Here is a 21,134-nt window from a genome sequence, read left to right as displayed (position 1 = left end):
CCAATCTTTAGGGACACAACCATTCAGACTGACAATGTAAAATAAACTACATATTACACACTAAGGTGACGTCATTGAGGACAAAATAACAAATTATAGACTTAAAGGGACTGTCTAGGGGTCGAAAAATGGGACTGAATTATCACAAACACATAACACACACTATCTATGGTCAGAAAAGCAGCTTACAACTAAGATCCATTCATTTCTATACAGATGAGCTGCAGCACCAAAATTATGCATGGTTAGATGTGGTGTGGTGCTGTTTGTGGAAGAATGCAGCCACGTTTATCAATTAGTGGACAAGCCTTTCAAGACTGAATAATACACTCCAGTATTTATTACACTCCCCATATTCCTAAATATGGACTGTATATTTTGCTTTTAGGTGGAAAATTTGAAGGCATTCCAAGAAGATAAATCCAAGTTATCAAACGCAGATCAGTTTTATTTGTTACTTCTTGGTGTTTCCAAGTAAGTAGTTCAATAGGTTTATTTATTCAAGGAAAATTCTTCATATATGGGCAAGTAATGAGCCTGGTGATGATCTAGAAGACTCAAGGGTTCTTTAGTATTTTTGCTTTTCAAAAAATGGCACCACTCTTCATTTATGGGATGTGTGTGGTATTACAGCTCGTATGTCTGCCGTAACCCCAGCTCACCCCTGCCCCTCTCTATAGGAATTCACAGCGCCATATTCCGTAGAAAGATAGGACATGACCTATCATTCTACGGGCATTGGAACGTTAGGGTACCGCCCCCGTAAGGCGCCGGGAGGCCATAGAAGTGTATGGGGGACGTATATACACCGTATATACGTCCTCCATATGTTTGTGTGAATGTAGCCTGATTGTAATAAACTGTAACTGTTAAGGATAAATTGCTATTGAACATATTAAATTCTCATTTTGAACATGTCAAATACATATAATAATTTGAGAGGACAAACGGACAATTCCCCTGTGGTCGCCCCCATGAATTTTAGGAGGGAGAGGATTTTTTTGTTTTGTTTTGTTTTTTTTTAAATGATCATTAGAATACAGTTTTATTTAAGGTCTCCAATTTTGTTTGAAGCTATCAGCTCCGGATTGAATCCATGCTGGCTTCTGAAGAATGTAATCTCATGCTGGAGATGCTACGACCAAAGGCTGAAGTTGTCGGCAATGCATGTGATGGTAATAATTTGTTTGTGGGTTTTTTCTGTTTTTTATTGTTGCTGTAGGCATGCAGAACTTTTTAAATGCATTTTTTTTTTTTATAGATATCCTTGCCAGCCACAGACTTCCGGTATTTTGTCAACTTGTCTTGAAAGTTGGGAACTTTTTGAATTATGTAGGTATCAAAATTAATCATTGTATTCTTATGGTAAGCAAAATAATTTTTAAAGGGTCTCTCTGAGACTTTTCAGAAAACTATATGTGGCCGGGATGGGGCTGCTTAAAAAAATGCACCTGTACTTGCCTTCACGGCCCCTCCCCATGTGTCCTGCACCACCATCCCTCTGGTCCCTGTGCCCCTGTTTGTTTACAAAAGATGAGTCCAGCTTCCAGCCATCCAAGGTGGCTGGCCTGTCCCTATTACCAGTGCTGTATCGGGCGCGAGCTATGGGGATGGGAAGCGCAGCTTCTGTAAACAAACTGGGGCACTGACCAGAGAGACGGCGGCACGGGACACCGGGAGGGACCCAGGTCCTTTTTTTCTTTTTTAAGCATCCCCCTCCCGGCTACGTAGAAGTTTTTGACAAGTCTAGGACAACCCCTTTAATCTGTAGTATATATGTGAGAGGCAGTAGTAAATTCTAATAAAAGCGGTTTTGGGCGGCAGCAAAGGGCCCAAGCTTTCTAGGGGGCCCGAGGCCAAACCACCCCACAAATTTTATTCTGAATAGAACATTCACCCATGAAATCCACATACATCTGTTCATGCTCTCAATACACGTACACATGAGCTGCTGTTTCAGGACCTTTGAAAGCGGACAAATGATGATACTAGTACCATATGTATGAAGTGAATTTGAGATTTGTAGGGGCTATAACAGTGATGGCGAACCCTTTGGAGACTGAGTGCCCAAACTACAACCAAAATCCACTTATTTACTGTGAAGTGCCAACACGACATTTTAAGCAGTAACTTATTTCTCCCTGTTCTTCCACATCTTTCAATTGTATCGGCCCCCTCAGGACACCAATACAGTTGAAAGGGGCAAATTCAGACTGTAGCTTCTCTCCAGGGTCTCATTCTGGAGCGGAAGTATTGTGGGTCCAGCAAGATAACATCCAAAGATAATGCAACCCAGTCCACACCTTCTCACTTTTCCCACAGTTCCAAATAGCCAATGAAGTGTTGCTTTAAAATAGAACAGCATCTCTTTAGTTGCCTGGGACTGCAGGAAGATTTGGTGTATTTGGTCCTATTTTGTGAACTCTGTCCTGGGGTGATGGTCTGAGTGCCCACAGAAATGTCTCCGAGTGCCACCTCTGGCACCCGTGCCATAGGTTCGCCACCACTGGGCTATAATATTGAAACGGCTCCGGGCCCATGGCAGCCTTAATGTGACCCTGGTCAGGGGTTAGTACATTAGCCTGTGACATTTTATGTTAATAATTACCCTTTTACATAGCCAATGGTTAAATGATAAAATACTGACTAACCACTAGTAATGTCAGTATACTGTTTATACTTTGAACTTAAAGAGGTTGTCCCAGGTCCCATAGATTAGGGGATAAAAAATGTGATTGGTGAAGGTCCAACTGCTGTGACCCCATGATCTATAAGAGTGGTTGGAAATTGCCAAGCGATGAACTACACAGTTAATGAAGACAGAAGCAAAAGGATCAGTTCACTGTATAGTGGCCATAACAAGGTACTGCAGATCAGCTCCTGTTAACTTGCTGAAATGCCATGCTACGCCATATAGCTTAATTGGGTTTCCAATATTTTTTTTCCAATAAATTTCCACAATTTTGCAATACTTGTGACTTAGCCATACAATGGGTCAAACGTATGAAAAAAGGTGGGTTCCTGACACTCGGGAGCCATACCGATCAGCTGATGTCAGCAGCCTTTGCAGTCTTTCCTTATGTGCTGCAATGTTCAGTGTACTTTGCTTATACAATGTTTCAATGTACAAGCAGTCCCCTACTTACCGCACTTACAGACAACTCCTAGTTACAGACGGACCCCTCTGCCCACTGTGGCCTCTGGTGAAGCTCTCTTGATGCTTTAGTCCCAGACTGCAATGATCAGCTGTAAGGTGTCTGTAATGACGTTTTATTGATAATCCTTGATCCCATTACAGCAAAAAATTTTGAAAATCCAATTGTCACTGGGACACCAATTTTTGTCTGGAGTTACATAATTATAAAATATACAGTTCCGACTTACATACAAATTAAACTGAAGTACAAACCCAAGGAACATATCTTGTATGTAACCCGGGGACTGCCTGTAATTTAGACACTCACAAAATGTAGTGTATGTACAGTATGCTGCCCCTAGTGGTAGCTGCAAGCAATAAATCTCTGTAGGGGATTTATAGGGCTCTTTATTGGGAAAATAGAGCTCCAACTGCTAGAAACATTACACATGCTAGAAAAACATCCTTTGAATGACAACTTTTAACTTTTTATCCAGGGAAGTCACACTGGAAATGCCAATGGCTTTAAGATAAGCACTTTACTGAAGTTGACAGAGACGAAGGCCAACCAAACCCGAATTACTCTGCTGCATCATATCCTGGAGGTAATCTCCTCCTGGTTCTGACATTACATATTTCAAATGCTTCTATACAGTATTACATTTTATGTATGTGTTTTTGTGCTGTTATTCCAGGAAATTGAAGGAAATTATACGGATCTTCTTGAACTTCCAAATGACCTTGAAAATGTATCAAAAGCTGCTGGGTAAGAACAGAACAGAGAAGCATGTACTGCGTACAGTATAGTCAGGGGCATAACTTGAGGGGGTGCAGAGGGTGTGATCACAACCGGGCCCAGGGGGCTTAGGGGCCCATAAGGTGTCACTTTCCCATATGAGAAGACTAGCACTATATACCATACATTATAGTCAGGGGGCCTGGCACAGTCTTTGCACTGGGGCCCTGCAGATTCAAGTTACACCACTGTTATATTTTGCAAACCCATTGCTTTTTCCAGGGCTATAACTATTGAGGGTGAGTAATTATATTAGCTCAACTGTTGTACCAAAGTCACATAAGACCCCAATATTGTAAATATCTAAAAATCCCTAAAAGTTTATTCGTCATTCCTTAAAAATCACATTGCGACCATTTATGGTGCAACCGATATGCAATGAGACCAGTATTAAAATTGCAAATGTTAGACGAGGGTCCTACATATTTTACACTGGGCACCCCATGACATTTGTAAATTTTTTTTTTTCAGGGTGAATATAGAAAATATTTATTCTGAAACTAGCGGCACTCTTAAAAGATTAAAAGACCTGCAAAATAAACTCTCCAAGTCATCCAGTGACATCCAAGAACAGTATGACAAATGTGTCCAGGTGAGTATGTCCTCTGAAGTGGTTCTGAACCTTTGGTACACTTACCCCAGCCACAGTTGCCCCCAGTAAAATGTTATGATGGGAAGACTGGTCACACGTGGTGAGAAATTCTACTCATCAAATCTGACCGTCGCAAGTGTTTCTGAATTTAATGGAACCTGTCACCAGAGGGCCATATTTATTTGGGGACAGGTTCTCACAGACACAGTACAGTATATTTCACACATGTTTTTCAAAAAAAATATATGTTTTTTGAGATAAATTATATGAAATGTGGCCCGGCCTTTCCCTGCCAGATTCTTCAGCTGAAGAAGAAATAGGAGAATGTATATTAATCTTGATTGTGTTCAATGTGTAGGACTGTTTTGATGCACTGAAGGGCTTGGATCAACAGCTGGAAGATATTTCACAGAAGAAAAAGAAACTGGCAGAGTATTTATGTGAGGACTTAGCAAAACTCTCACTAGAAGACACTTTTGGAACAATGAAAACATTTAGGGACCTCTTTCTGAAAGCAAGGAAGGTTTGTAGTCTTTTAAATGTATCCTACAGATGATTTTACATATTGTCCCAGGGTCAACATCTGCAAAGAGTTTGTATGTTCTCTCCATGTTTGCGTGGATTTCCTCCAGGTCCTCCGGTTTCCTCCCACAGTCCAAAACATAGGTTGATAAGATTGTGAGCCCCATTGGAGACAGGGACTGATCTGGCCTGGCAAGCTCTGTTCAGGGCTGCGTAATCTGTGTGCGTTAGATAAATAAAGGAATTATTATTATTGGCAAATTCAATGAGCTTTGAAGTAGTTACTCATCCGGTAACAACAACGGCATAACTGAGATCACCATGGTCAAAATCTATCAGCTTTCAGATCACCTGTATTGTATGGAGCACTTGATAAGCTACCAGACAGGAACGTAAGTTGAGGGGGTGCAGAGGTTGCGGTTGCACCAGGGCCCAAGAGGTTTAGGGGGCCCTTATGGTGTCACTTTCCCATATGAGAAGACTATTACTATAAACCATACATTATAGTCGGGGGCCTGGCACAGACTTTGCACTGGGGCCATCAGCTTCTAGTTACGCCACTGCTTCCAGACATACTTTTTCTTGGTGATCTATCATCTTAGAGAAAATTCAGTTTATCTTTATGCTAATTGACTTCTAGGTGGACTAGGGGAAGGGCCAAATGTTTCTTCGATCTGCACTTCCTCTTACAAAGGATATGGATTGTGTAAAGTGGCAACTCAAGGCTTTATAAGGTCACAGAAAAAGAGGCAAAATGTGTGCATCAGCAAGTGTGACCCTGCACCTAGTGCACAGGAAAGCAAATTTGCATAAAGCTGAGTGCTGGTAGACTCCCTTTTCAGTGCGGTCACACACTGTGTTTACAAGCACAATGCTAGCACAATAGGGGCTTGCCACGGGCCGAACGCATTTACAGTGAAACCCATGCGATCGGTAAACGATCACATGCGTTTCACTGGAAACACAAATGAGGTCGACCTGATGAGGTTGGGCTGAGGCTAGTGCTGCTCTTCGCACAAGCGCAGTGTGTGACCGCACCCTCAATGTGACTCCTAAGATCACATTCAGTTTTAATGTAATTTTTTTTTTTTATTTAATTGGAAATGTGCCTTGAATTGTCGTTGTCACACTGGTTTTTATAGTTTTCTTGTATAATTAAGATCTTACTTTATTATTACTTAGGAAAATAAAGATAGAAAAGAGCAAGCAGTGAAGGCAGAAAAGAGGAAGAAGCAACTTGAAGAGGAAGAAGCAAAGCGACAGAAAGGAGAGAATGGGAAAATTAGTAAGTTGCAGTAGATTTAGCTTTAATAAGGATATTGTGATTGATATTGAAATTGTTTGTGTAAGGAAAAGTTATACAATTTTGCAATATATTTTCTCTATCACTTCCTCACAGTTTTGTAGATCTCTGATTGCTGTCCTGCTATAGAAAACGTTTATATTCACTTCCAGCGGATAGAAATCTGTCCATGGTTTTGTGATGGACACACATGTGCATCGGAGCCGTGTTAATAACAGCTTGTGCACGTGTGTGTCCATCACATCACCATGGACAGATTTCTATCCACAGGATGTAAACAATAAGGCTTCCTACATAATGACAGCAAGCAGAGATCTATAAAACCATGAGGAATTGATACAGGAAGTATATTGGAAACTTTTCCAACTTTTTTTTTTTTTTTGATCCAATATTTTGTTGTGATCAAAAACTCTGTGTGCTTTAACAGGACACATGAACCTAAAAGAAAGAGGTTGGTCAGCTTAGGACCTCATGAAATTTATCATTTTAAAATAATGTGAAATTCTGTTTTTATTTTCACATAAATATATGTCAAATGAAATTCAAAATGCAAAGGTTCCATAGTCTTTTTGATTATACCTTGCTGAACACCATCTCACAATCTAAATTGCATAAGATATTGACACAGCACACATAGAAATCTCGTAATCGGCTCTCTTTATATTTGTGAGAACAATGGCGATGTATTCAATAGTTATACTATCTCCACAAATAGTTTCTGACTAGGAAGAGCACAGAGTTTAACGGATCATTTTTGTAGTGACTTCTCCACCGGCTGCAGATCAACCAATATGTTGGCCTGATCCCATCATCTGCATACATTACATAAGATGGGAGTCCTTGCATTATACAGAAATAGGATGCATAGACTTCCCCTCTGCAGGGACAACTTACAGTTACTACAGGTGTAAAGTTCGGTGGACAAGTATGGTGCCCTTGCGTCAGGTTTCTGTACAATGCAGTTACCTCTGACCTGTGCAATCAGGGATCAGACTGACATACGGGTCTTTTTCCATTAGTCTGCTGCCAGCCTTATCAAGCTAGATCTGTAGAAGGAGGAGGAGCGCATAAGCTCTGCCATATTACCATTCATTGCAAATGGAGACAAAAGTATTCGACCCCTGTTGATTGGTTGACATTGTTATGTGCTGTAAAAACTCAACAAACACATCTATTTTTTGTCTTATAAATAAAAAGCCCATTCGGCACTTGGTTTATGGATGTAGAAAAAAAATTAGTAAGTAAAAAAATATATATACATTTGTCATATTTTTCTGAACTTTCATTTTGCTCAGTCTTTTATTTTCAAAAGGAAATAGTCTACTTGTTGTATAACTTTGTCACTTTCCTCAAAAAAACGTTTTTGTTACCGAACTAATAGATTTTTGTTTTTGGTTCCAAAGTTCGGAAAGGAGCAGCAAAGTTAGAAGAAGGTTGTATCATTGATGCTTTACTGGCTGATATCAAAAAAGGTTTCCAGCTTCGAAAGACTGCAAAAAACAAATCCGAACCTGAAGATGCTCAAAGGAACTCAAGTAGGGATCTAAATGGTAAAGTTACTGCAGAATTTCCCAGGAGATTGACTCGGTCTCCTATGCGAATGCATCTATCAGGCTTGGCTTTCAAAAAAGACTAACCATGGACTCGCATGCCTTCAAATTCCTAACTTATTCTTTTGCAAGCTTTGCTTTACTTATGAAAAAATGAAAAAAAAATTGCTTAGCAAAGTATTTCAGAAAAAATACTTTGTGCTTTACGCATAATGTTTTGCTTATTTATTTTTGCTCCTTTTTATACATGCTATCCTTGTACATAATGTTGCATGAATTAAATGTGCATGAAATCAAACATTTTTTGTAGCACTTATAGAGTTGAGCACTCATAGTTTCAAAAAAGTATATGATACTAGTGCATCCTGCCTTATTTAACCTATGTCACAATGTAAGTTACTAATCCTGGTTTGATATGTCGATAAAAAGTTGGGGTATATTCAGGTACATATAACAGCCTCGGTTCCCAGACCTCCAGATTCTCTTGAACCAAACATGGATTGTCATAATCACTGTAAATATTGATGGTTATCTTTGGAATAGGCCACCCCTACAACAACTTTATTGCTTAGACATTGTAAATAAGATATATGGTTCTGGCTTTGCCTGATACTACTGCTGGGTCTTATTTACTTGAATGGGATTGAGATGCAGTACTAGGGACAGCCAGACCTGTTATGGAGGGCACTGTGCCTGTGCAAACATCATTAGTGATGTGGTGTCTTCATTCTGCAGTATTCTTCACTTGTTTCTTTGAGTTTCTAAAAATAACCGCATATTTTTGTAAAAATCCAGTTAAAAGATTTATACAAGTGTAAAAAAAAATGTATATATTGACAGGAACTTCTACATAAAAATCCTAATGTAAGATTGTACTTTATGTGTTAGAATTCATAAAATGAGGATTTTTGTTTACTTTATTAAAATGCAGGCAAGACCTCCCATACCGAAAGAGAATAAATGACTTTTGCTACTTTTCTCTTTCTATTTTTGCGTTGTAGCAGTTAATGTAACCCAATTTTGGGCACATTTTGTATTGAGGTGAGACTCTCTGCATGAGCCCATTTTCATTCTTAACATGTTTGTGATTGTTCTGCTTGACAGATCTAATCCATGTTCATTGTGCACTTTTATGCTGCTTTTTCACATGAATCCATCTAAAACTTGTGTCTGATCCTATTTTACCAAGGCAAACCAGGGCAAATAAAGGTAGAAGACTCACAAAGTTTGGGTATAATAAATGATACTTCTGCTGCTGTTGGAGAAGATAAGGCCAACCAACCTCCTGTCACTGTGGCCACTAAAGACCAAAATGATCCGCTTATGAATACGCAGTTAGAGAACAACATAAGTGTCGATGGAAAGGATGATCTAAAAGAGACGATGATGAATTCTACTGTTCTAAGTACGACTACAGGGGATTCAAGTATTACAGACAAAGAAAGTCTTCATGAGAACGACAAACAGGAATGTAATAGAGATTCTGATGCCGCAAAGAGTTCCAGTGTCTTGGAAAACAAATCCTCACAGAATTTCACATTGGAACTGGAGGCATGTCAAAGTCAACCAGATGAAGTCGACTCCAAAAGCAAAACCTTTTCGAACGACGTTTCTTTTGGCCAAAATAATGAAATTGATAAATGCTCAACCACAAAGGAGAACCCACAAGATGACAATTCTCTGCCTTTGGACAGAGAGTTAGTTGATGTTTCTTCTACAAAACTGCCATTGGTTGACAATTCTCTTGTAGTTCAAGATGACCTACACCAGAGTTCCCCATCCCACAAGAAGGATACTGCTGATGGGTGCTCACTAGATGAGAAGGGTGAAGCTGCTGATGTTTCCACTCACAAGGAACATAATGGGACTTCTGGCAAGTTGTCTTCAGTCCAAACCAAAGAAATCACTGATGACTGCACACGAATACAAAATGATGGGACCACTGATAAATCTACACCAGTCCAGAATGACAAATCTATTGAAGTTCCACCATCCGTTCAGGATGCTCAAACCACTGATGTTTCTCTGGCAGTAAAAAATAATGGGTCAGTTGAAGGAGCTCTGCCAGTTCCATCAGCCCCACAAGACAATGAAAATATAATAAGTGATGACTTAACAAATAAATCTTCAGAAACAGCAGCACCTTTACAAACTTCAGATGGGTCAAAGGTCAAAAGGAGCTCAACAAAAAATAAAAAGAAAAAAAGACATTCAAAAAATGAAGAAGGTAATTATTTTTAATTATTTGTACATGACCTATTACATATTTAAAACCTATAGTGTTCTGTTTTAATTGTGTAGGTGTAATAAGGCCCAGTTCACACCTGCATTCAATCCCCTATTCCATTGATAAACTATAATAATGGATGTCTAACGGATCCGTTAAAATGTTCTTTGGAATTCAATGATTTTTAATGGCATCTATTCCATCTTCTGTAACACTTCTGGGGTGGGGTGGGGGGTGTATAGCGATGCAGCTTCCATCCAATTTTCCATTTAAATAACGGTAGTGTCAATGATAGTGGTACAAAAATAATAAACCCTATTAACCCAAGCTATTAAAAGTAAATGGACATTTTCACAGATACATTATTTTATTGATGGGCCTAACTTGCATATTCAGGTAAGATGATGCCACATTGGAGGGATACACCATCTTCATGACTTGTTTATATGGGAATGGACAGAAGGGACTCCGTAGACTATTACAGCACCCAGGAAGATTTTTAATACAACATTTTGTCTGACAGCCAAGATTGACAAGACATTTACATAGTCTTTGAACATCTTTGTGAATATTGTTACAATCCCCAATTAATTTAGACTGAGGTAACTCTACAAAAACTGCCCTAGTCTGCACAGTAAAGCTTAGAAGTGAGTCGTAAGAAACTGTAAATGTGAGCCTAACTATCTGTAAATTCTGGCTTTTGTTTTAAGAATTAATATATTTGGATATTATTGGACTTTTTTGATCCCTTAAACTACTAAAATTTGCTGATTAACCATAATAACCATGATACTGCAATTTCAGAATTAAAATTGCACAACTCCCTTATATTGGCTTCCACAAAAGTTTTGGCATCTTAGATAAATTGACTTCTGAATGGTCCAACATTCAACAAATCCGAAAGATACAAGATTTTCTGACAATTTTATGTTTTAGAATTTACTTTTAAGTACTGTATAAAAGTTAGTTAAGTAGTAGATGATGTGATACCGGAACAGTTCTCCTAACGCCTCTATAAAGTAATTGTGTCTATAGCAATATTCAATTTTCTCTTTCGTAAAACAGAGTATGGAGTTGATTCTGGCACACACAAAACAAAGAGTTGTGTGGTACAGTAAGGTAGGTATGGAAGTAAAGCAGGCTTTATGTCAACTAATGTCACATACGTCCAACAAAAATCTTCACTCCATGCTCTTGCTACAAATGGAATTACAAGACTAATCATCCCCCCAAGTGTTCAGTTACTTGTGTCCTATATGTCTTCATTACTTGACTTACCAATTAATTGATTCTTATATGTCTCCTGCTCCAAAATTAATGACTATTGATCAGAAGTGGAAAAGCCAGTGGATGTGATCTCAAGAACTTAATACCCAACTTAAAAGGTAGCCATGTTATGTGGTGGTATGGTATTCATGTCAATGAATTTACTTGGAATTTTCAAGTAAATGGATAGACTTCATGAATACCAACAGGCAACATGGCTGCCTAAAATTAGTGATGGGAAGATGGGTACAACGGAAGACTGTGATTCAGAATTATACCACTGGTTATTATTGAACATGATTGTGTATCCTGGTGATGTCGGGTGGTTTTCTTGCCTTAATTTAGTCAAAGTAGCCAATCATAACTGAGGCATTGGTGCATCTAATTTAAAGGACACCTTTTGGCTTAATAAAATGAACTAGCTGTACTTAATAATAAAATAATCTCCTAGCCCTCTTCAATTTATGGCACTGTGAAAATCTTAACTTTATCAGAACATACCAAAAAGCTGTGCCGTACTGTGGCACATAGCAGTCCGATCGACAGACCTATCTTCCAGAAGTCCAGCATATTCATGAGAGGCCGGTCTGAGGGGATGGTGACTGCAGTATTAAGCCTGGCAGTGACAGCTGGCCCAGGGGAGAAGCAGAAGAGAAGAAAGTGGCTGGACGGCCTCCTCATGGATACGTTGGACCACTGGAAGATCGTTCCGTCAATCAAACTGCTATGTGCCACAGTACGGCACAGCTTTTTGGTATGTTCTGGTAAAGCTAGTATTTTCACAGTGCTGTACACGGAAAAGGGCTAGAGAGATTATTTCATTAGTAAGCGCAGCTCGTTTGTTTTATTTAGCTAACAGTTGTCCTTCAAGTATCCCAACAGAAAGTTATCAATTGAATCAAAAATGTAGGCAGAACGATATCTCTAAAAAAAATTTAAAACTTAACTTTTACTTGAATAAAAAACTGTGCAAATGTCCATCAGGGTAAGACATAACTCCTACAAGATATATCAATAAAACAGCGGGTACACATCATCATTTTTTCAGCACAAACTGTGTGGTTAAACATCAGTGCAAATAGTAAATGGATAAGTCTTACCAAATGTCACTTGGACATGAGGGTACATCGGTGTCAAGCAAGTACAGGAATATAGCCAAACCAAATAAATGTACTGTTCTCATCCGGCCGTACATGAACTCCTGTCCTCACAAAGATGGAGCCCACATCTTGCCCTGGCTGAAAAGGAAAGCCCTCATGAATTTGTTGTGCATTCAGCACATTCCACAGGAGAACAAGAGAGAGTAGTATGAATATGGCAGATGCTGACTGTTGTATTCAAGAGACCATTGTACACAGGGCCGGCTCCAGGTTTGAGTGGGCCCCTGGGCGATAGAGCTTCAGTGGGCAACTTAACAGTGAGCTTATGTAGCAGCATTAAATAAAAGAAACTTACACACAGCATATACACGCATCCAGTATATGCAACACATACACACAGATATAGAGCATATACACACACGCATATACATGCATTTACATATGTAGTAATCATACTCACCCCAGCTGGATGTCACTCGGTCGGGATGTGGTGGCAGAGTCAGGAAGGGGACCACGTAGGAGAGGGCGGACATGAGGCGTGCCACGGCGCATGTCAAGCGGCCGGGCAGGGCAGGTGGCCACATGTGAGCTGGGTAGGGCGGGGTGGCCAAGCTCCTTCAGCAGCAGTCAGGGGAGGTAAAGGGATGGGCGGGAGATGATGGGATGCCGAATTATACTTTGCCCCCGGGCCCGTCCCACCTCCTCTCCGTCTACCTCCTATGCGGCCTGCAATCAGCGGGGGCTGCTCATTAAATTGGCAAACCCGGGCCCCAAAATACGGTTGTTGTTACGCCACATTATCATAGTGGGCCCATTTTGGAGCTCTGGGTCTCCAGCACTTGCCCTAATCAGCCGGGTGCTGACGCCAACCCCGATTGTACCTGACCTGCTGTGCTGTTTGCCACTACAACAGCATGGACGCCCTCCTACAGTAGCACTCTACTGTACACTGATGAATGTGCCGTATGGGACTTTTCTAGGCTGGTGAGGCCTTTTATTTTTAGCCAGGGCAAGAAGTGGGCACCATCTTTGTGAGGACGGGAGTGCATGTACTGGAGGGTTAGGGGAGAGCACATGTATGTGGATTGAGTATATTCCTGTACTTGCTGGATCCCGATGTACCCTCTTGCCACAGTGACATTTGGTAATACTGATCCATTTAGAATCTGCACAAGTTGGGGTGGAAAATATGGTGGTCTACCTACTGCTTTATTGTTATACTGTAGCTAGTATGTGTTATGTCTCCCCCTAGTGGTAAATTGCCAGATTTTATTATTGATGTAAAAGGTAAGGTGTTTTTTTTTTTTTTTTTTAGTTATCATGCTGCCTACATTCATCTTATTTAAATAGTAAAATTAGTAATTGCTTATCATATATCACTGTGGTCCACTGGTGGCACTGAAATCCTGGTCCCTGCTTGCCACAATACCACTGCAGCCCATTGTTGGCCTTGGTAGTGATCGTAGTGACAACCCCACCATATTAATACCTTACCAATGATTTATTACAAAGTTTCCATAGGTAACGTGAGGAACTAAACTGTCTGATAGGGGGATCCTTTTACATGCATACATTTGGTGCAGCAGTTAAAATTTTCAAGCCTGGCAAATTAAATTTAGAATAGAAGAAAATCTTTCTCCATCTAGTACCCTTATGCAGGTATTCATTGCCAAGACTTATTCCTTGTCATGGAGGTCCCAGCCGACAGTTAAGCCTAATGGCATATGCTTGACAAATCAAAGTCTGTTACTTCTGATCATCCCACTGGCTTGCTCAGCTTCTAATTTTCCTATACAAAGTAGTATATCAAATTTATATCTGATTTATTTTTCCCGCTGCTTATGTTTTTAAAAAAAAAAAAAACGCTCAGTGTCAGCATTTTGTGTTTAGATGCAGCAGTACAGAGTTGTGTGTTGCCTATGCTGTCTGATCTGTAATGTCCAAGGAATGACCCTTTTATATTTATAGAGATACTATATCTGAAGTTGCAATACATCTGAGCCAGATTTACCAAGAGGCTCTTTCATCTTCATTTACCTGGCACACGACCATGTAGCCACAATTGCACTACAACCTGCATCAAGAACGCCATGGCATGGCCTTCAAGGAGTAGTTTGGTTTAGTGCGTAACTCTTTGGTCCACACACCTTTATCAGGCATGGATTGCAAGAGTATTACTAGCTGTATCAAAAGATGCAAGTAAAAAAGAAGCCGTGGCTGCAGGCCGCCATGAATGTCGCTGCACAGCACAGTTTACTCTAAGTACAAGCCTGGTGAATCAGAGTTGGGAGTTCAGGTAGAAGCCTTCTTCACAGATGCCTTTAACAAAGCCAAATGAAATAGCACAGAATGCTGGAGTCTGTGTCCAAAAAAAAATGTAATGGGCTCCATCTCCATTAATAGGGTGCGTTTAATGCTCAGTGTGATTATCTTATGATAGATCTGTTGTTCAATGATCTGCTCCAATAGTAGAGAAGAACAAAATAAATCTTTATGTCAACACCACCTAATCTAAAATGTGTTTGCTTGGATGTAGCTGAGCTACATTCTGCTGAACTCTATAAACCAAAACTCTATTGGATTTCTATTTCAAGCAATGTCTTCTAGATTTTGGTTACTAAAGGCAAAACAATGGTTAACATGTTCCACAAAACAATTTGGAAAATTCCCTGATCCTAAAAATAGTTGGTATTATTTTGGTATTCCCCTGGAAATGTTGGAAATGTTGGAACTTAGCTAAAGTATCATTAACAACGGGTGGCCAGGACCTCGCTCTATAGTGGGATCTATGGTAGGACAGACCTTCGGTTACGTCAACCTGTCATATTTCATTAAGTACTCCCCATAGGTAGCCCTTTCTAGAACACCTACAACAGGAAATTATATGTTAATGTAGTAATTCTCCTGCACGCTCCAGCAATGTTTCATTTGTCATTTTTCTTCATCTTTTTTTGTATCTGTCAAAATGGATGTACCCAAAGTTCTGTGCTGCTTGGGTCATAAAAACATGAAAATCTCAAGTTGCCTTTCTTATTGGTCTCCCTTTACTCCATTGTAGGTTTCAGAACAAGGAAGATTCCCAAGCAGTGAAGACCATGGAGAACTCCATTCATCTGTGCTATTGCACCCACTGTATATTCATTTCACTTTGCGCTTTTTGGCCAGCTATACTGTATATAACTTTTTCATTCTTTGTTCTCAACTTTTTGTACATAGAATTTCATGTTCGTCGTTCAACACAGATCTGTTGGAAAGGGCTTTCCCGGCCATGCATCACCACAGTACAAGAATATCAATAAGTCTCTGGCTAATCAGTAGTATTAGCCACTTTTTTTTTCAATGACTCGTGTGTCCATTCCTTTTAAAAAGAAGAGAATTTGACAGTCTGAACTATTTTCACTGAACAGTAGACTAAAGTTTATTAAGAGACAGAAAAAAAGGGTTTTACAAGAATGCAACTCTGCATTCAGATAAGTGTCTTGTGAACAGACCTAGTGTATGGACATTTCAGAGCACAGATTTCCCAGTGGTAGGGTGTGGAGTTCATCCTTCACTTTGAGAACCCATAGCAGCAGTCGACAGGTTTCAGATTCTGAACCCACAACTTAAATCATTTTACACTGTGGATTTTTTCCTCTCCATGTGGGTGGTATTTGTATGTACCGTACTTTAAATCACTGCAAGTTAGAAGTGACGATTCTATTACTTTGTGTTCCTAATCTTAAAGTTCCTTCCTACAATATTCCAAGTCTATAAGCTGCCTGTATATCCAGTCATATCATTTCCTCCATATTATAGCAGCTAGTGCTCACTTTCTAACACCAACATGAATGCCTGACTCCTTTCCCTTACGATGTTTCCTAATTTCTAAATGGGTATCAATTCTAAGCTGCAGATAGTTAATAGTGGATGCAATGGTTCTACTGTAAAAAATTAAGCCTATAAAGTGTTTGAGCATGTAAAACATTTTTTTTTTTACCCTTTTTGGGCCTAGAAGCACTGAAATAATCGCAATTTCTTGCGCTCTGCAGAAAAAAATTACAATTGATCCTGAGATCACGCCAATTTCGTGCCTTGTGGGTGTGGAGTGGGCCAGTACATGTTGTCCCTGCCCCGCACCTGCGCACTTCAGATAGCCTGTGAACATGCAGGCCTCTTCAGACATAAATGTTTGCTGGTATCTTCCTTTAAAATGAATGACATGCGGATCTTGGGTGGATTTTGATATGCGCAAATCTGCCAAGTGAGCAAGACAAAGGCTGCGGATAGCTTGGCCCAAGTGTGTTCCATTCATGTTAATGCAATCAGCCCAAGCTCCTCCGTGCAGCCATTGAATTGCGCTTCAAATGTAATTTCCGCTTTGTTCAGAAGTGCTGTTCATTTAAAATACATATGGAAACTTTTAAATAATCTTTAAAGCATTCATTGTCTAGATTACCTTTGGGGCTTATTGGCATGGTTGCATTGAGACCTATCAGAACAGTTGAAATAAATATGAACTTTCGTAATACTTTTCATACGTATAAGGGAGCTCAAACCCCCTTTCCAGCCTTTTTGTACAAGTATTGTTATTGCATACATCAGTGTACTATTATCCTCTTAGTGGTGACAGGTTAAGATTACTATAGAATAGTAAGGAAGTAAGGATGCTACTTATAATCTCAGTTTTTACATGATCATCGCTAATGGTATTTACATATAGAACACATGATACATCCTTTTATATGCTGCACTATTTGTATATAAGAACATATAGAAAAGATACTGCCAATAATTGTAAGTGTTACCATTCTGAACAAAGAGAACGTTTGGCAGGATAAGGGATCTGGTCCCGTAGGACTCGTTTAATTGCCAGTGTATGTGAATATACACTGATAGCACATCGAGAACATGAAATAGACCAATCAATCAGAGAAATCAGTTTGAAAGGTCTTTATCAATTTGGACAGAATGATGTCCCCACTTATAACCCTTTATTGAATCATAGCAGTGACTAGTAGACTCGGCAAGTTGGTGTTACCTGGTTAACATCTTTAGAAAGTGACTGCTGGGGTAAGACTTAGCATGGTAGTTACAATACCCTGAAAGTGTCAACCATATTGTACTTGTCCTGGTAAACTTCCCCTTATTCCTATAGGAGCTGCGGCCCAAGAATATTCACACACCGCTCCAACCCACTGGCATTGGATCGGTGACACGGGATGTCACAGGAATCAGCTGCCAATGGCTCCAGTGGGCAGAACGGGAAAGTTTACAAGGGAATGTTGACTCTATTAGACCAGTGTTCATACCCTGGTAAACCACCTTATTGTCAACTGACCCCTTTAACCTCCCCCTTCCAACCACTTTATAAATCTAACCCCTGATGAAGACTAGGACAGTCCAAGAAAGAAAGATTTAGATCCAGCGCAAGAAGTAGTAGGATGTGATACATCCTGTATATAAGAAAGCTGGATCCAAGTTTTCTTTCTCTTGGATTGTGTTACACGTTGGTCACGTGTGAATCCGAGCAGCCACTGATAATCCTGGATGGATGAATGGTCACACTTTAATTTATTGAAGACTAGGACAAGTTTCTGATTAGTCTTTAAATTCTGTGTTGATGTGTTTTGCGCACAATCACATGACAATAACATGACTGCTTCTAGAAAGACTAGAAATATTAGTGACACTCATTGTTCAGGAATGGTCAGTGCCAAAGAAAACATTCCCTCTGTTCTGGAATATGTGAGGTGGTACATATAATAGTATACAAAGGTGCAGGGTAAGGCTCCTTGCACACAAACGTATACAGCTGCACTGGTGAGAGGAAGGGTGAGTGCTGCTCATCCTTACCCGCCATAGAGAAGCAAGTGGCGCTGTAGTGCAGCAACATTTAGGACATGCTCTATATTTTTCAGTGCATGGTCACGGTGGGGTGAGACACTGTGTGCATACCGCATCATGACTGGGCACTATAGGGGTCTATGGTGACCCATTATGTTTGTGTGCATGGGGCCTAACAATATAGTATAGCTTTATCAGGGGTAGACACATCACTGATATAAGCTGTGCAGGACCCCATCATATTACCGTCTATTATATTGCATGTACATGCCTGAGCTGATGAAGTCCATGGCTATCATGTACTAACAGGTTGTTGGAGAGACGTAAGGATGGCCTCTATGATAAGATATGGGACAACACGGGCCCTCTATGGTCTGTGTCCACCACTAAGCTGTATACTCTATTCAGAACTTCTTCTATAGCACTCTGGATCATAACAGGACAGAGATATCTAAAGACATTTATCACATACACTGTGTGCTCCACTGAGTCTGGCATACCCTACTAACCACCAGAGTATATGGAATTATTATGCCTTCTAATGTAATAAAGTTGCTTGTTCTGTATATACTGTTGCAGTATTTTGGAAAAGACATTTTGGATCCTTCTGTAATTGTTTTTTCAGTGCAAATTGCAGACTCAATAAATTATTTATTTGCAGAAAATGGGTGTCACTTTATTATTGGAATTAGGGTAGAAATGGTATCAGAAAGTCTGCCATATGCCATTGCAAAGCATTTAGGCACTTTTACAACTAGTGCGAAAAGAGGGCTTATCAAGAGAGGGACACGGCTTAAGTTAAACCAACGCATGGCAAAAATAATTTGGCATAATAGTAACCCAACCGTCCCAGATCTAGCCGAACAATCTGAAATTTCAACACATTTCTACTCCATCCACACCCCCACATTACCATAAAACCTCTGGGAGCTGGGGGCTGGCAGGTGCCATGTGATGGGTCTGCTTCATTGGCTCATAGCAGCAGCAGAGGGGGAAGCTGGACTGCTGTAGGGGAATAAGTAAGAGAGGTTAGTAACTTCATTATTTTTTACTTACACATCAACAAGGAAAGGAGTAGGTGAGTGAGTCTCTATGGGAAAGGTAGATGGGGGGGGGGGGGGGGCAGAATATGGGGGTTGCCGCAATGGGAGAGGGAGATGAGGGGGAGGGAGGAACAAAAAAAGATGTGCCATTTAAGTAGGGTTAGGGTAATGTCACACGTTCAGTTTTTCAGATGCAGTTTTTGATACCCAAACCAGGAATGGAGTAAAAGGAGGAGTGGAACCTTTCAATTATTTGTCTCACCCATTTTGATCCACACCTGCTTTTGGCTTCAAAAACTGCATCTGAAAAACTGAGCGTGTGCCATCAACCTTAGGAGGAATAATTAAAGTGGGCATTATATATGAGAGGCCAACAGAAAAGAGGGAATTTTCTTGAGGGGGCTGAAGAAATTTTCATTACATTAGGAGTATAAGGCTGGAGGCACACATAGCGTTTTGAACCCATTTTTGGGCCGTTTTTAAGCAGTCCGTTAAAAACCATATGCGTTTAAATACGCATGTATTTTTGACCAGTTTTAATCAAGATATTCGGTAAAACCTGTCAAAAATGGATGCGATCGAACCATGGCCCGTCCCCTGTGAATGTGCCACTAGCGGACCACATGACCGTGGCCTGTGGTTGGTGCCACCCGCACCGCTTTGTCTGCGTTTGAAAACGCAGACAAAGCCGTGCCCATGGGGGCGGGCCGTGGGCCGATCACATCAGCGTTTCGCCCCGGTGGGCGCCACATTGTCTGCGCTTTCAAACGCAGACAAAGCGGTGCGTGTGGCACCAGCCTCAGGGTACCATCACACGATCCGTTCCTGGTGCGTTTTTAAATGCACTGAGATTGCATGCGTTTTTCTGTGTTTACCATGCATGTGGATGGTTTCAATTCCATTTCTGGAAGTGTAAGCAGCTGTATTAACATTTTCACAGAAATGGCCAGAATGGCGCAGCAAATGACTGGCCTGGTCGTACTAAGTCCAATACATTGAGAAATCTTCCCCACGGTGTCTCTTTCTCACTCAGAGAAGTTGGGATGTGTTGTAGTCCGCCTAACTATCCAGCATTGGTCCCTGTGACAATCTGCTGCAGAGAATAAAAGTTTCTAGTCCGATTTTGCTGTGTCTTTTTGTCAGTTTCAGTTCTTCCCCCCCCCCCCCCCCCCCCCCCCCCCCGTGTTGTCAGCCAGTTGTGCACGGCTCTTCCTCTTGTTCCCTGCAGGCAGCATGCACAGAGGTTACTCCTGCTCCTCCGTGTTCCCTGCAGGCAGCATGTACAAAGGTTACTCCTGCTCCTCCGTGTTCCCTGCAGGCAGCATGTACGGAGGTTACCCCTGCTCCTCCATGTTCACTGCTGTCTGCATGCACAGAGGTTACCCCTGCTCCTCCATGTTCACTGCTGTCTGCATGCACAGAGGTTACCCCTGCTCCTCCGTGTTCTCTGCTGTCTGCATGCAGAGGCTACCCTTGCTCCTCCGTGTTCCCTGCAGGCAGCATGTGCAGAGGTAACCCCTGCTCCTCCGTGTTCACTGCTGTCTGCGTGCACAGAGGTTACCCTGCTCCTCCGTGTTCCCTGCAGGCAGCATGTACAGAGGTTACCCCTGCTCCTCCATGTTCCCTGCAGGCAGCATGTACAGAGGTTACCCTTGCTCCTCCACGTTCCCTGCAGGCAGCATGCACAGAGGTTACCCTTGCTCCTCCACGTTCCCTGCAGGCAGCATGTACAGTGGTTACTCCTGCTCCTCCGTGTTCCCTGCAGGCAGCATG

At 40.9% G+C, this 21,134-nt stretch overlaps 1 protein-coding gene across 6 annotated transcripts in view; it reads left to right on the top strand.

Annotated features, from left to right (window-relative positions):
* INF2 (inverted formin 2) overlaps positions 1-18,983 on the top strand; it is an 80,909-nt gene extending 61,926 nt beyond the window's left edge. For 5 of the 6 annotated variants that reach the window (XM_072115902.1, XM_072115899.1, XM_072115904.1 and 2 more), the window contains 12 exons: positions 389-474; positions 1,075-1,175; positions 1,262-1,332; positions 3,634-3,741; positions 3,832-3,902; positions 4,404-4,524; positions 4,883-5,047; positions 6,229-6,331; positions 7,753-7,899; positions 9,089-10,126; positions 11,192-11,245; positions 15,551-18,983. In XM_072115902.1, coding sequence (XP_071972003.1) covers positions 389-474; positions 1,075-1,175; positions 1,262-1,332; positions 3,634-3,741; positions 3,832-3,902; positions 4,404-4,524; positions 4,883-5,047; positions 6,229-6,331; positions 7,753-7,899; positions 9,089-10,126; positions 11,192-11,244 — 2,064 coding nt within the window. In that variant the 3' untranslated portion in view covers position 11,245; positions 15,551-18,983. The remainder of the gene's footprint in view (positions 1-388; positions 475-1,074; positions 1,176-1,261; positions 1,333-3,633; positions 3,742-3,831; positions 3,903-4,403; positions 4,525-4,882; positions 5,048-6,228; positions 6,332-7,752; positions 7,900-9,088; positions 10,127-11,191; positions 11,246-15,550) is intronic. The other variant, XM_072115900.1, reaches the window with a different exon arrangement.
* The last annotated feature ends 2,151 nt before the right edge of the window (positions 18,984-21,134 follow it).

The sequence above is a fragment of the Engystomops pustulosus genome, chromosome 7 (assembly GCF_040894005.1).
Source record: "Engystomops pustulosus chromosome 7, aEngPut4.maternal, whole genome shotgun sequence".
NCBI lineage: Eukaryota > Metazoa > Chordata > Amphibia > Anura > Leptodactylidae > Engystomops > Engystomops pustulosus.
This window is presented reverse-complemented; position numbering and strand designations above follow the sequence as displayed.